This window comes from Oncorhynchus clarkii, chromosome 13 (assembly GCF_045791955.1).
Source record: "Oncorhynchus clarkii lewisi isolate Uvic-CL-2024 chromosome 13, UVic_Ocla_1.0, whole genome shotgun sequence".
NCBI classification, from domain to species: Eukaryota; Metazoa; Chordata; class Actinopteri; order Salmoniformes; family Salmonidae; genus Oncorhynchus; species Oncorhynchus clarkii.
In genome coordinates this window covers 22,223,833-22,238,421 of record NC_092159.1, presented here as the reverse complement: position 1 = coordinate 22,238,421, position 14,589 = coordinate 22,223,833, and the positions used below count along the sequence as shown (strand labels likewise).

General features: G+C 43.6%; 1 protein-coding gene across 2 annotated transcripts in view; it reads right to left on the bottom strand.

Annotated features, from left to right (window-relative positions):
* Positions 1-1,797, bottom strand: part of LOC139424613 (keratin, type I cytoskeletal 18-A-like) — a 29,986-nt gene extending 28,189 nt beyond the window's left edge. Inside the window, exons 1-2 of one of the 2 annotated variants that reach the window (XM_071176619.1) lie at positions 1,401-1,797; positions 904-1,108 (exon numbers count right to left, since the gene is read on the bottom strand). In XM_071176619.1, the coding sequence (XP_071032720.1) occupies positions 904-1,101 (198 nt within the window). In that variant the 5' untranslated portion in view covers positions 1,102-1,108; positions 1,401-1,797. Of the gene's footprint in view, positions 1-903; positions 1,323-1,400 lie in introns of those variants that run through there. The other variant, XM_071176620.1, reaches the window with a different exon arrangement.
* Positions 1,798-14,589: the final 12,792 nt, after the last annotated feature.

The following is a 14,589-nucleotide window of genomic DNA, read 5'->3' as shown; positions in this document are numbered from 1 at the left end:
CTTGAATGAGTAGGTGTTGTAAAACTTTTGACCGGTAGTGTTTGTACATTTGTAGATGACATGTTCTCACATGGTAACGCCTGCAGATATCGTATCAGTGCAGCTATGCATGAAGGATCTTTATGATGATCAATGGACTGGCAATTGCTCATATTTTATGCAACACTCTCACTGAAAGTGAAATTGGGCATAAAAGTCAACCCTTCCGTTGGCTTCAATACTAATAGGTCAGATCATGGTGCTTTCTTCGCCTTTGTCTCCATTCACATTCAGAGACCATAAATCAAGGAGTGGTTGCAAAACCTCCAATCAGCTCATGTGAGCTGACAATTACAGCAGCCTGTGTTAATGGTCTTCTAGGGCAACGGCCTTTAAAGCAATAAAAGGATCCACATTCTTGTGTGTGACAATGGAGTGATGGCTTGTTTCCAAATGTCCTGATATACAGTATGAGACTACTTCTCAATCTCTGTAACAGTTGACATTGTCTGGGTTGTCATATGCCAGTTTTAATTCGACTGCTATTAAGTGTAATCATCGCCAGGACTGAAAATTGTTAATAACCGGTTTGTTCAGTCAATGCTGTATCTATCTCAAGCCAAAACCCTGCACGCAAGAAAACACCTTTGAAGTAAAGATGCTTTGCAAGCTATTTTCAGAGACATTTTGTCGGCTTTGGTCTACTCTGATAAAAAATTATACGGATAATATACAGCACAAGTTAGGTTCCTAAAGTCAGTCCTACTAGCTACTGTATGGCCACAACACACCAGCTCAATCAAATATAGGCATTTACAGTACCTCAGCATAATCACTGGCAAACAAATGGACTGTTTAATGAGTTGGGGTCCCGCAGGGCTCAATGTTTGGACCAATTAAAAAGGTAATAGATGGCAGTCTCACCTGGGATCGAAGGTCGTCCACAGTGCTTTCCTGCTGGGTCCATTCCTGGGGGTGCGGAGCGTTCCTCAGACCCCAGTCTGCAATCTGGCCCTCCAGACACAAGTTTGCCTCTTGCAGCTTGTTTACCTGCTCCAGGAAGCCCTTCAGACGGCTGTTGAGGCCCTGCATGGTCCACCGAGAGTCCTGCAGCAAATCCATGATGCTCCTATGCAGTGTACACCAAAAAATACACACAAACGCCTCTCAGGGGTATTATCAAACACTTACAGCCTCGCCAACTCAGGAGAGTGTCTGATACAAAGGGTCAACCCAAACGTACAGTAAACACTTATGCCATCCAAAACCTCTTGCACTTCAATTTCAGCATACGTCAACAACACAGCCACTTCTACCCACTTTGCAACCCTGGCAGGCAGCGCCCTGCCTGCTACCGATACTGTTGAGATTACGGACCCATGAGGTGTTTACTGGGTAAATATTTACCTAGCAATACTCACCTGTGAGGCAACGTGGCGTCCCTCACTCTCTCTCCTCCTCTCTCTCTTTCTCTCTCTCTCTCTCCAGGCTAGGCAGCACCTTGTGTTGACAGTAGTAAGATAAGCACCAGTCTCAGTAGTCCCTGGTCGCGGCAGCGAGCTGCTCCTGATCCTCCCCTCCTAGACGGAGCTGGACCACATTCTTCTCCACTGCTTCGAACAACTTTCACTTTCCCACTGGGTCCCAGGTCAGAGACAGTCCCCTGTCTGTGACAGATCAGATAGGAATGGTAGGGTTAGGGCTAGTCTCGCTATCGCTCTCGCACCAACTATGTGTCAGCTGTCATGGGGTCAGCCATGACAGGGCCAGGTTCTTTCCGCCCCAAACACAGCCTGCAGCAGTGCTCTAGGGGAGAGTGCTGGGGTAAAGCAACACGCTCACTCACTGGACACACTGCTGCTTACATCACCAGCGCTCTGAGGCCCTTTGTGTTCTCTGATCCAGGATTACTGAGCCCTGTGTGGAGGGAAAGTTCAGGCACACACTGCGACAACACTCTCTGTTTGTGTGTCTGTGTTTGTGCGTGTTTGCGTATGTGTGTGTTTGTTTGCACATTTGTACGTGTGTAAACAACATATCTAGTATCTACTAATACTACACTTGAATTAATAATGAGAAACTAATGTCTATCCACTTACTCATCAGATCAGCAGCCTGTAATAAACACTGAACTTTGTGCTGTGTCACATGGGTTGCTCAATTCCTCCCTTGACTACCACTACCCTCTCATTGGCCTGTTTTGTGTGTGTGTGTGTGTGTGTGTGTGTGTGTGTGTGTGTGTGTGTTTGTCTGTCTGGGGGGGCAAGTGAGATCATTTTCCAGACATTCTCGCAGGACACAACTTTTTCATCCTCTTGAAGTTGACAACAATGTTCTACTTGTATAGGAGTTACCAAATGTGTGTTGATTCGTCATGGCAACCATCAAGCTTTCTTTCAGTCTTTCACTGACTTTTTTTATGACTTTACCTCAAGTAATGTGAGGATGTTATTCCCATGATCAATTCAACCAAGATCTTAGACATTTTGGCACCAGAACATACGTCATAACAATACAAGCTTTAAGTCAGGTGAGGTAATAAGATAAGACGTATGGTTGAGGTGGTTAAGGTGTGGGCGCGGCATCGAAAGAAGCCGGTGAAAGTCTGATGGGAAAAAACACAATAACACACTCTCAATCTACCTCATTAGGTGATAAAGGCAGCAGATGACTGTGGGATTTACTTGTTGGATCAATAAAGGGTTTCTCTTCCTTTCTGTGTAAACAGCCACGCCTACATTGTACCATTCACAGACAGGATCTAGGGATCATTAATATGAGGTCACACTTAAAGCTGCTACAAACACTGTGTCTGTCTTGAGTCTATAGTACAATATCCCCATGGAAACACTTCATGGGCAAAAAGAATGTTCTCTCATTGAAGTGTTTCCCTCAATAAGTCAGTGCCTGTGGTTTTGGCTTTGGTCCATAACAAGCGCATACTAGTAGAGAGAGTCATAGGACAGTCTATTCCGACAGGGACGAGAGAGAGGTGAGAAATGCTAGACCCACACATCCACCAGACCAAAATGTGAAACCAGGTGAGACCTAACTAGCATGTCAAAGGGAAAACTAGAGCAGGTGGAAGTAAGAGGCAATGCGGGGCAGTTAGGGCTCTTACCATCACACATACACGCCCACGCAGCGCTGGCCCGCAGCCTATCCCCCTGGTATGATGGTTTGATGTCTATGATGATGGGCGAGATTGATAGTGGCGTCGTTAACCGGATGAAAACAATACGGCGCAGCAAGCTCTTCTGCGTGTGCGTCGTTAACCGGATGAAAACAATACGGCGCAGCAAGCTCTTCTGCGTGTGCGGCCTGGGACAACATATCACAAAATGTGAGTGAATGCGCACGGGGGGAATGCGTTCCAGCCGGTTCCAGTCAGGACACTGCGGTGCGTTGCTCCCACAAGGACGCAGTTTCGTCGCACGACATTTGCAGGGAACGTTGAGGCACGCAATTAACTGAGGGGGATCAGGCAAGCAGGCAGGGAGCAAGGATAAGCGAACAAGTAAAAACCTGATAGAGGTCAAGCGTTGTTCTTGATCTTGACAGTGCTACCCAAGACCTTCAGTTCATACTCCTTAACCTGTTTCCCCTAGTACATTCATTGCTCTAGGTGTTTTCTGCAGGCAGAAGAGCACAAGCAATTATGACAACTGACAGTTTTTTTTATTGTTTTACCTATTCCATTAGGCATTCAAGCTTTATTAAACCAACATTAGGACCTGCAGGTATCATTTGAAACACACCGTGGCACACAGTACTGTGTTAACGCCAAGAGGGTTTTGTCTGAGCATGATCTCATTATGCAACCTCTGAGACTAGAGCCCTGATTTGTAGGTTACTAGGGTATTAATCCAAACCAGTTCAAAGGATTAACTGCAGTAAAACGCTTTATACGCCACATACCTGACATGCCATTGTAAACCAGTAAACCATTATACTGTTGAAGACGGTCTGGGACATACACACATTTACAATACTTCATAATCACACTTTTTATGAGTAGGGGTAATAATGTCTGTCTGGGCCAAATTCCTAATCTGGTCTACCATACTACCATGGCCACCTAATTATCCCCAGCTTCCAAATGGCTCATTTAAAACCTATCTACGTCCTCCTGCAATGCTCCACAGGTCTCTGCTGTAAAACGTGTTGTTGTTATAGCTGACTTTCGAAAGCTGCACCACATTGTGAAAACGGATGTCTTTTCGAACCGGTAAATGAATTTTCAGGACAACCATAGGGAGCAAGCAGCGTTTCACCGCTGCTGACAGGGTCCTGGTTAGAAAGCATCTGTTTTTTTGTTCACTTGGTGGGCCGCAAACCTTTGAAAACTAACCTGTGTGAACGTTCAATCTTAATTCCTCATGAACCATTTTGAGCTTCAGTCACTTAGTCAACAAGTCAGTGGAGAGTTCAAGAGGAGTGAGGCCTACTGTATGCATTGGGTCCATCTCTCCTGTCACCAAGGGAGTGTGCAGGGGTGTTACGTTTTAGACCACCTGCATGGAGCGGCGCCCCTTAAATCCAACACCCATTCTAATCCAGTGTGAACTCCCTTTTATCGGATTATTTCCCTGAACCTCAGATCATTTGCATATACTGTAGAGTGACAGCGGTTGACATGAAACCCCTTAAGGTGAACACACTCATCAGATGATTCAGATAGTACATGTTTTTATCTACTCTCCCTGTCACACCTTAGACATAAATGATAACCACGACAGGTATTCAGAGGTGAGATCCAACCATTTCTGGTTGTCCTCTAAGTAGATAGCAGATATACTAGTCATTCCGTACATCCATCCATCTCTCTCTCTATCTATCTCTCTCTCTCTCTCTCTCTCTCTATATATATCTATCTATCTATCTATCTATCTATCTATCTATCTATCTATCTATCTATCTATCTATCTATCTATCTATCTATCTATCTATCTATCTATCTATCTATCTATCTATCTATCTATCTACAGTACCAGTCAAAAGATTGGACACACCTACTCATTCAAGGGTTTTTCTGTATTTTTACTATTTTCTACATTGTAGAATAATAGTGAAGACATCAAAACTATGAAATAACACATGTGGAATCATGTAGTAAGCAAAAAAGTGTTAAACAAATCTAAATGTAACTTACATTTGAGATTCATCAAAGTAGCCACACTTTGCACGCTTTGCATTGATGACTGCTTTGCACACGCTTGGCATTCTCTCAACCAGCTTCACCTGGAATGCTTTTCCAACTGTCTTGAAGGATTTTCCACATATCTTGAGTACTTGTTGGCTGCTTTTCCTTCACTCTGCGGTCCAACTCATCTCAAACCATCTCAATTTGGTTGAGGTCGGATGATTGTTGTAACGGTCATCGTATGAAGGAGTGGAGGATCAAAGCGCAGCGTGGTAAGTGTTCATCTTGATTTTTAATACGAATAGTGAACACTGAAACAAAAAACAATAAAACGACAAACGAACAGTCCTGAACGGTGAAATAAAACACAGAACAGAAAATAAACACTCACGAAACACAAGTGGGAAAAGGATACCCAAGTATGATTCTTCATCAGAGACAACTAACGACACCTGCCTCTGATTGAGAACCATACCAGGCCAAACGCAAACACAACACAGAAAATGGAACATAGACTACCCACCCAACTCACGCCCTGACCATACTAAAACAAAGACATAAATAAAATAACTAAGGTCAGAACGTGACAATTGTGGAGGCCAAGGCATCTGATACAGCACTCCATCACTCTCCTTCTTGGTCAAATAGCCCTTACACAGCCTGAATGTGTGTTGGGTCATTGCCCTCTTGTAAAACAAATGATAGTCCCACTAAGCGCAAACCAGATGGTATGGCGTATTGCTGTAGAATGCTGTGGGAGCCATGCTGGTTAAGTGGGCCTTGAATTCTAAATAAATCACAGACAGTGTCACCAGCAAAGCCCTCCCACACCATCACACCCCCTCCTCCATGCTTCACGGTGGGAACCACATAGGTAGATATCATCCGTTCACCCACTCTGCGTCTCACAAAGACATGGCGGTTGGAACCAAAAATCTCAAATTTGGACTCATCAGACCAAAGGACAGATTTCCACTGGTCTAATGTCAAACACATTAGGAAGGAAAGTAATTCCACAAATGAGCTTTTAACAAGGCACACATGTAATTGAAATGCATTCTAGGTGACTACCTCATGAAGCTAGTTGAGAGAATGCCAAGAGTGAGCAAAGCTGTCATTAAGGCAAAGGGTGATGACTTTGAAGAATCTTAAATATGAAAATATATTTTGATTTGTTTAACACTTTTTTTGGTTACTGCATGATTCCATATGTGCTATTTCATAGTTTTGATGTCTTCACTATTATTCTACAATGTAGAAAATAAAAACCCTTGAATGAGTAGGTGTGTCCAAACATCTGACTGGTACTGTCTACTGTTTCCACTAACTAGGTAAGTCAGTTAAGAACAAATTCCTATTCCTGATGGCCTACTGGGTAACAGTGGGTTAACAGTCTTGTTCAGGGGCAGAACCTTGTCCGCTCTGGGATTTGATCCAGCAACCTTTCGGTTCCTGACCAAACGCTCTAACCTCTAGGCTACCTGACGCCCCTTTATGAATGTATGGATGTTGCAACTACAGATTGCCCCTTTAAGTCTATCAAAAGTGTGCAAGTTTGAGCATGTGTCCATTAGGACTATGGAATTGTTTTTTATCAGCATGAATTAGATTGAGCAATAAAAGCCACACTGTTATTCCATAGGCTGAGAGCCACACTATACAGCTGTTGCAAGAGCACATTTTTCACAGGCTGTCCACTGGTTTCAAAAACAATGATTGATAGGCAGCTTAAATTTCTTGAATTCAACCATTATTGGGTTCAAATACACATTTAGATTTGTGAACAGCCATCCACAACAACCATAATCCGTGAAGCGCAAACAGCTAAATGAGAGAGGTGCAGTGTGATTCACATCAATGCGCTATGTAGATACAATAATACGTAATATCCGTATCGCCGTAGACTACACCACTGCTGTCGTCTTAACCTCCAAGCGTTTATCCAGGTTGGATAATCGTTAAATGCCGACAGCAGTTGCACCAATGGAAGACATAGCTTGGACTGTAGCCTACAAAAGCCTATTCCTGCTCTTTTCCCACGATCCATCAAACACATTTTGGTGACATAGTGGTCTCTGATTTGTGGTCAGACTCGCTCAGGTGGAACAAACCTAAACTTGTGCCCATTTTTCAATGCTGATTTGAATGTCATTGACGAAACAGAGACGTTTCAAATATGTTTTTTCTCGCAAACATCACTTCTGAATTTCAAAGTTATCCCCGACGTAATTGTCTAGTTTTTAAAAAGTATCTGTAATCTGATTACAATATTTTTTCTGGTCATTTAACGGAGAATTTACCGGTCTTTTGTAATCCATTACACGTAAAAGATGACATGTAATCTGTTACTCCCCAACCTCTGCTATATATGTCATGTCTTTACTTCATGTCTTCTCATCTGTTACTTACTTTTCTTGTAAATATATGATTCATGAATGAATGTACTCACTGTATCGCTATTTAATTAAATATATAATGTGATATATTTTTACGTGATAAAGTAAAAAAATGCAAAATCCTAACAACTTTTTGACTTGCCTTCTTCATGCAATAATGGCATTATAGTGCCGTGAAAAAGTATTTGGCACCTTTCTTTTGGCACATTTTTTATACCGAATGTTATGAGATTTTCAACCAAATATTATAATTTAAAAAAATCTTTATTTAACTAGGCAAGTCAGTTAAGAACAAATTCTTATTTACAATGACTGCCTACCGGGGAACAGTGGGTTAACTGCCTTGTTCAAGGGCAGAACAACTGTTTTTTACCTTGTCAGCTCAGGGATTTGATCCAGAAACATTTTGGTTAATGGTCCACTACTTTAACCACCTGCCGCCCCAAAAACATGATAAAGGGAACCTGAGTTAAAAATAAATAAATAAATAAATAAAATAAATTATATATATATATATATATATATATATATATATATATATATATATATATATATATATATATATATATATATATATATATATATATATATATATATATATATATACTTATTTTATGTATTTAATTAACAAAGTTTTGCAAAGCCCAATTCCCCTGTTTGAAAAAGTAATTGCCCCCTTACACTCAATAAATGGTTGTGCCACCTTTAGCTACAATGACTGCAACCAAATGCTTCCGTAAGGACCGATGCCGGAGAAGAGAAGCAGGTACAGAGAGTAGAACATTTAATATGGAACAGACATCAAACAGGACAGAGACAGCGTCAGAACCTGGTATGCAAAGTCAAACAAATATTAATATTGAAGCGGGGAACAGAGCTTGGGAACAGACAGATATAGGGGAGGTAATGGCACAGGTGATTGCGTCCATGTGAGTCCAATAATCGCTGATGCGCGTGACAGGGGAAGGTAGGTGTGCGTAATGATGGTGGCAGGAGTGCGTAATGCTGGGGAGCCTGGCGCCTTCGAGCGCCAGGGAGGAGGAGCGGGAGCAGGTGTGACAGCTTCCTGGAGTTGTTGAGCAGTCTCTCACATCGCTGTGGAGGAATTCTGGCCAACTGCTTTAACTCAGCGACATTTGTGGGTTTTCAAGTATGAACTGCTCATTTCACTTCCTGCCACAACATCTCAATTGGGATCAAATCAAATGTTATTGTGCTGAATGTGCCGAATACAACAGGTGTAGACTTTACCATGAAATGCTTTCTTACATTGCAATTTTAAGAAAATAAGAAAAATTAAATATTTACAAAATAAATTAAAGTTTAAAAAGTTACACAATAAAATAATAATAGTGAGGCTATATACAGAGGGTACCGGTACCAAGTCAATGTTCGGGGGTACAGGTTAGTCAAGGTAATATGTACATATAAGTAGGGGTAAAGTGACTATGCATAGATAATAAAACAGCGAGTAGCAGCAGTTTAAAAAAAAAGGGGGGGGGCATTTGTTAATTTTTTTGCAGCCTTGTGGCTTGGTGGCAGAAGCTGTTAATTAAGGAGCCTTTTGAAACTAGACTTGGCGCACCGGTATAGAGGTCCTGGTACGCAGTACCCTCTGTAGCGCCTTACAGTCTTGCTCACGTTGAGGGAGAAGTTGTTCTTCTGCCATCACACTGCCAGGTCTCTGACCTCCTCCCTATAGGCTGTCTCATCGTTGTCGATGATCAGGCCTACCACTGTTGTGTCTTCAGCAAACTTAATGATGGTTTTGGTGTCATGCTTGGCCACACAGTCGAGGGTGAACAGGGAGTACAGGAGGGGCCTAAGCACACTACCCTGAGGGGCCCCCATGTTGAGGATCAGCTTGGCAGATGTGTTGTTGCCTACCCTTACCATCTGGGGGGCGGCCCATCAAGAAGTCCAGGATCCAGTTGCAGAGGGAGGTGTTTAGTCCCAGGGTCTTTAGCTTAGTGATGAGCTTTGTGGGCACTATGGTGTTGAATGCTAAGCTGTAGTCAATTAAAAGCTTTCTCACATAGGTGTTCCTTTTGTCCAGGTGGGAAAGAGCAGTGTGGAGTGCAATTGAGATTGTGTCATCTGTAGATCTGCTGGGGAAAACTACGAATTGGAGTGGGTCTAGGGTTTCTGGGATGATGATGTTGATGTGAGCCATGACCAGCCTTTCAAAGGACTTCATGGCTACAGACGTGACTGCTACGGGGCGGTAGTCATTTAGACAGGTAACCTTGGCGTTCTTGGGCACAGGTGACTATGGTGGTCTGCTTGAAACATGTAGGTATTACAGACTTGGTAAGGGAGAGGTTAAAAATGTTGGTCTGTGCATGCTCTGAGTACATGTCCTGGTAATTTGTCTGGCCAAGCGGCTTTGTGAATATTGACCTCTTTAATGGTCTTACTCACATCGGCTATGGAAAGCATGGTCACACAGTCGTCCGGAACAGCTGGTGCTCTCATGCATGCTTCAGTGTTGTTTGCCTCGACGTGAGCATAAAAGGCATTTAGCCCTTCTGGGAGACTCGCGTCACTGGGCAGCTCGTAGCTGGGTTTCCCTTTGTAGTCCGTAATAGTTTGCAAGCCCTGCCACATCCGACTACCTTCAGAGCCGGTGTAATGGATTTCAATCTTAGTCCTGTATTGACGCTTTGGCTTTTTGATGGCTTGTCTGAGGGCATAGTGGGATTTCTTATTAGTGTCCCACTCCTTGAAAGCGGCAGCTTTAGTCTTTAGCTCTGTGCAGATGTTGCCTGTAATCCATAGCTTCTGGTTGGGATATGTACCCACGGTCACTGTGGGGACAATTTCATCGATGCACTTATTGATGAAGAGGTTGACTGAGGTAGTGTACTCCTCAATGCCATTGGATGAAGCCTGGAACATATTCCAGTCTGTGCTGGCAAAACAGTCCTGTAGCTTAGCATCTGCGTCATCTGACCACTTCCGTATTGAGCGAGTCACTGGTACGTCCTGCTTTAGTTTTTGCTAGTAAGCAGGAATAAAGAGGATAGAATTATGGTCCGATTTGCAGGGAGAGATTTGTGCGCATCTCTGTGTGTGGTCTAGAGTTTTTTTTTCCCTCTAGTTGCACATGTGACATGCTGGTAGAAATGTGGTAAAACAGACTTAAGTTTTCCTGCATTAAAGTCCCCGGCCACTAGGAGCGCCGCTTCTGCTTTCTTGTTTGCTTATGGCCTTATACAGCTTGTTGAGTGCGGTCCTAGTGCCAGCATCAGTTTGTGGTGGTAAATAGACAGCTCCAAAAAATATAGATGAAAACTCTCTAGGTAGATAGTGTGGTCTACAGCTTATTATAAGGTACTCTACCTCAGGCGAGCAACATATTGAGACGTCCTTAATATTAGAGATTGCGCACCAGCTGTTATTGACAAATAGATACAGACTACCACCCATTTTCTTACCGGAAGTAGCTGTTCTGTCTTGCCGATACACGGACCCAGCCAGGTCCTGAGGCAGCAAAGCAAAGCAAATCCCCAAACCATCTCGTCCAAAACCATCTGCCCTTGACTCAAGTAAACACTGCATTCCACAGTAAGAACCTTTTACCAATGAACAAGCATGGTGGTGGCGGTGTGATGGTTTGGGGATACTTTGCTGCCTCAGAACCTGGACGACTTGCCTTAATTGAAGGAATCATGAATTCTCTGTATCAGAAAATTCTACAGGAGAATGTCAGGCCATTCGTCGGTGAGCTGAAGCTAAAGCGCAGCTGAGTCATGAAGCAAGACAATTATCCAAAACACACAATCAAGTCTACATGAAAATGGCTAAAAAGCAACACATTTGATGTTTTGGAATGGCCTAGTCCAGACCTAATCCCAATTGAGATGTTGTGGCAGGACTTGAAATGAGCAGTTCATGCTTGAAATCCCACCAATGTCGCTGAGTTAAAGCAGCTCTGCATGGAAGAGTGGGCCAAAATGCCTCCAAAGCGAGTCATTACAGCTGAAGGTGACACAACCAGTTATTGAGTGTAAGGCAATTACTTTTTCACACCGGGGCATTGGGTGTTGCATACCTTTGTTTATTAAATAAATTAAATAAGTATTGTTGTGTTAATTGTTCACACAGGTTCCCTGTATTAGATAGTAGGTTTTGGTTGAACATCTGATAACAAGCAGTGTCAAAAATACGCAAATGTAGAGAAAATTAGAAAGGGGACAAACACATTTTCACAGCACTGTAAGTGTCGATATGACAGCAGTCAAAAATAGTCCCTTATTGTCAGTTATTGGACACATTATTCATGGCCTCACTTGTGCTTTCAGTATGGTGTGCGTCTTCACGCAATGGCATCAGTTGGATCTCATTTAGCTGTTATCCCTTGTCCTAATCGTTGAGACAAATCTTCGTCACATTCACTTGCTTGCAACACTTGCCACAAACACGGCACTTGCAGGTGACACGGGTGTTCCGAGTGCCTCTGCCCACCACACAAAAAAAATGGCCCGCCCTGTTCGTCATTCACAATTGGTGATTACATAATAATGCATTGTTCGCTTCCCCTCGCTCATCAACTCACCCATCATACTTCACTGATTTCATCTGTTGTTTTATGTGTGAAATTTGTTCTGATATAGTTTAGGTTCAGTTTCGAGGCAATTATCAGAGTGATTACCAACTGGGCAGGGCACCTTCAACTGTCGGGAGTAGGAGGGGCAGCGGGGAAAACCATTCAGAAATGACATATCCTCCTAAAACTGGTTATAACACCAGTTCTGTTTGTGATGTTAAGATTCTAACAACCACAGTGCATTATAGAGACTTATTTAGGAAAACCCAAGGATGGGGGGGGGGGGGGGACATGTAAATGAGTTTTGCGTCCACATTACGCTCTGTGCACTTCTAGTGTTAAAGCTGAGGAGAGAGGGACAAAAAAAAAAACGATTAGGCCACATCATAATCGGCTTCGACATGGTTTTTGTGAAAGCGCCTCCGGGCTTAAGGAGTCATTGTTGTTCTGAAAAACAATTACACCTAGGAGTGGCACACTTTCCTGAGATCACCTGTCTCCCGAACAAGGATTGGGACATACTTTACACACGTCCAAACAAGTCAAGTCAAAGGCTCCATAGACAGCAGGAGGAGTCGCCAGAAATGCAAGAGGTAGGGTCTATGTGCATAGGCATTATCTGGTTTAGCCTACCATCTGCCCATCACAACTGATTTAGGATTGACTGTTCCTTCCTAAATTATAATTGATAAATTCAACTTGGTCAGTTGGTTGAAGCTAGAATCCTTAGTTGCTACCTCCATTTTTGTACTTAACAATGAATTATATGTACCCATTGATTCTTGAAGAATATTAATTATATATGCAGTGCATTTATAGGTCGCAATTCAATGGCTCAAACACGAGACGTATGTGGCAGGGTCTACAGTCAATCACGGATTACGAAAAAAAAACAGCCCCGTCGCGGACATCGATGTCCTGCCCCCAGACAAACTAAACAACTTCTTTGCTCGCTTTGAGGACAATACAGTGCAACTGACATGGCCCGTTACCAAGCCTGTGGGCTATCCTTCTCCGTGGCTGACGTGAGTAAAACATTTAAACGTGTTAACCCTTGCAAGGCTGCCGGCCCAGACGGCATCTATAGCCACATCCTCAGAGCATGCGCAGACCTGCTGGCTGGTGTGTTTACGGACATATTCAATCAATCCATATCCCTGTCTGTTGTCCCCACATTCTTCAAGATGATCACCATTGTTCCTGTTCCCAAGAAAGCTAAGGTAAATGAACTAAATGACTATTGCACCGTTGCACTCACTTCTGTCATCATGAAGTGCTTTGAGAAACTAGTCAAGGATCATAGCACCTTTACCCTACCTGATACCCTAGACCCACTCCAATTTGCTTACCGCAAATAGGTCCACTGACGATGCAATCACCATCACACTGCCCTATCCTATCTGGACAAGAGGAATCCCTATGTAAGAATGCTGTTCATTGACTACAGCTCAGCATTTAATGCCATAGTACCCTCCAAACTCATCATTAAGCTTGAGACCCTGGGTCTCAACTCCGCCCTGTGCAACTGGGTCCTGGACTTTCTGACGGGCCGCCCCCAGGTGGTGAAGTTAGGAAACAACATCTCCACTCCACTGACCCTCAACACTGGGGCCCCACAAGGGTGCGTTCTCAGCCCTCTCCTGTACTCCCTGTTCACCCATGACGGTGTGGCCATGCACACTTCCAACTCAATCATCAAGTTTGCAGATGACACTACAGTGGCAGACTTGATTACCAACAACAACAAGATGGTCTACAGGGAGGAGGTGAGGGCCCTCGGAGTGTGGTGTCAGGAAAAATAACCTCTCACTCAACGTCAACAAAACAAAGGAGATGATTGTGGACTTCAGGAAAAAGCAGAGGGAGCAGCCCCTCATCCACATCGACAGGACAGTAGTGGAGAAGGTGGAAAGTTTGAAGTTCCTTGGCATACACATCACGGACAAACTGAAATGGCCTACCCACACAGACAGCGTTGTGAAGAAGGTGCAAAAGAGCCTCATGAGGCTGAAGAAATTTAGCTTGTCCCCTAAAACACTCAAAAACATTTACAGATGCACAATCGAGAGCATCCTGTCAGGCTGTATCACCGCCTGGTAAGGCAACTGCACCCCCCTCAACCGCAAGCCTCTCCAGAGGGTTGTGCGGTCTGCACAACGCATCACCAGGTGCAAACTACCTGCCCTTCAGGACACCTACAGTACCCGATGTCACAGGAAGGCCAAAAGATCATCAAGGACAATAACCACCGGAGCCACTGCCTGTTCCCCCCGCTATCATCCAAAAGGTGAGAAGGCGAGGTCAGTACAGGTGCATCAAAGCTGGGACCGAGAGACTGAAAAACAGCTTCTATCTCAAGGCCAGCAGACTGTTAAACAGCCATCACTACCATAGAGGGGCTGATGCCAACATACAGACTCAAATCTCTGGCCACTTTAATAAATGGACTTAATAAGGGTATCACTTGTCACTTTAAATAACGTCACTTTAATTATGTTTATATATCCGACATTAGTCATCTC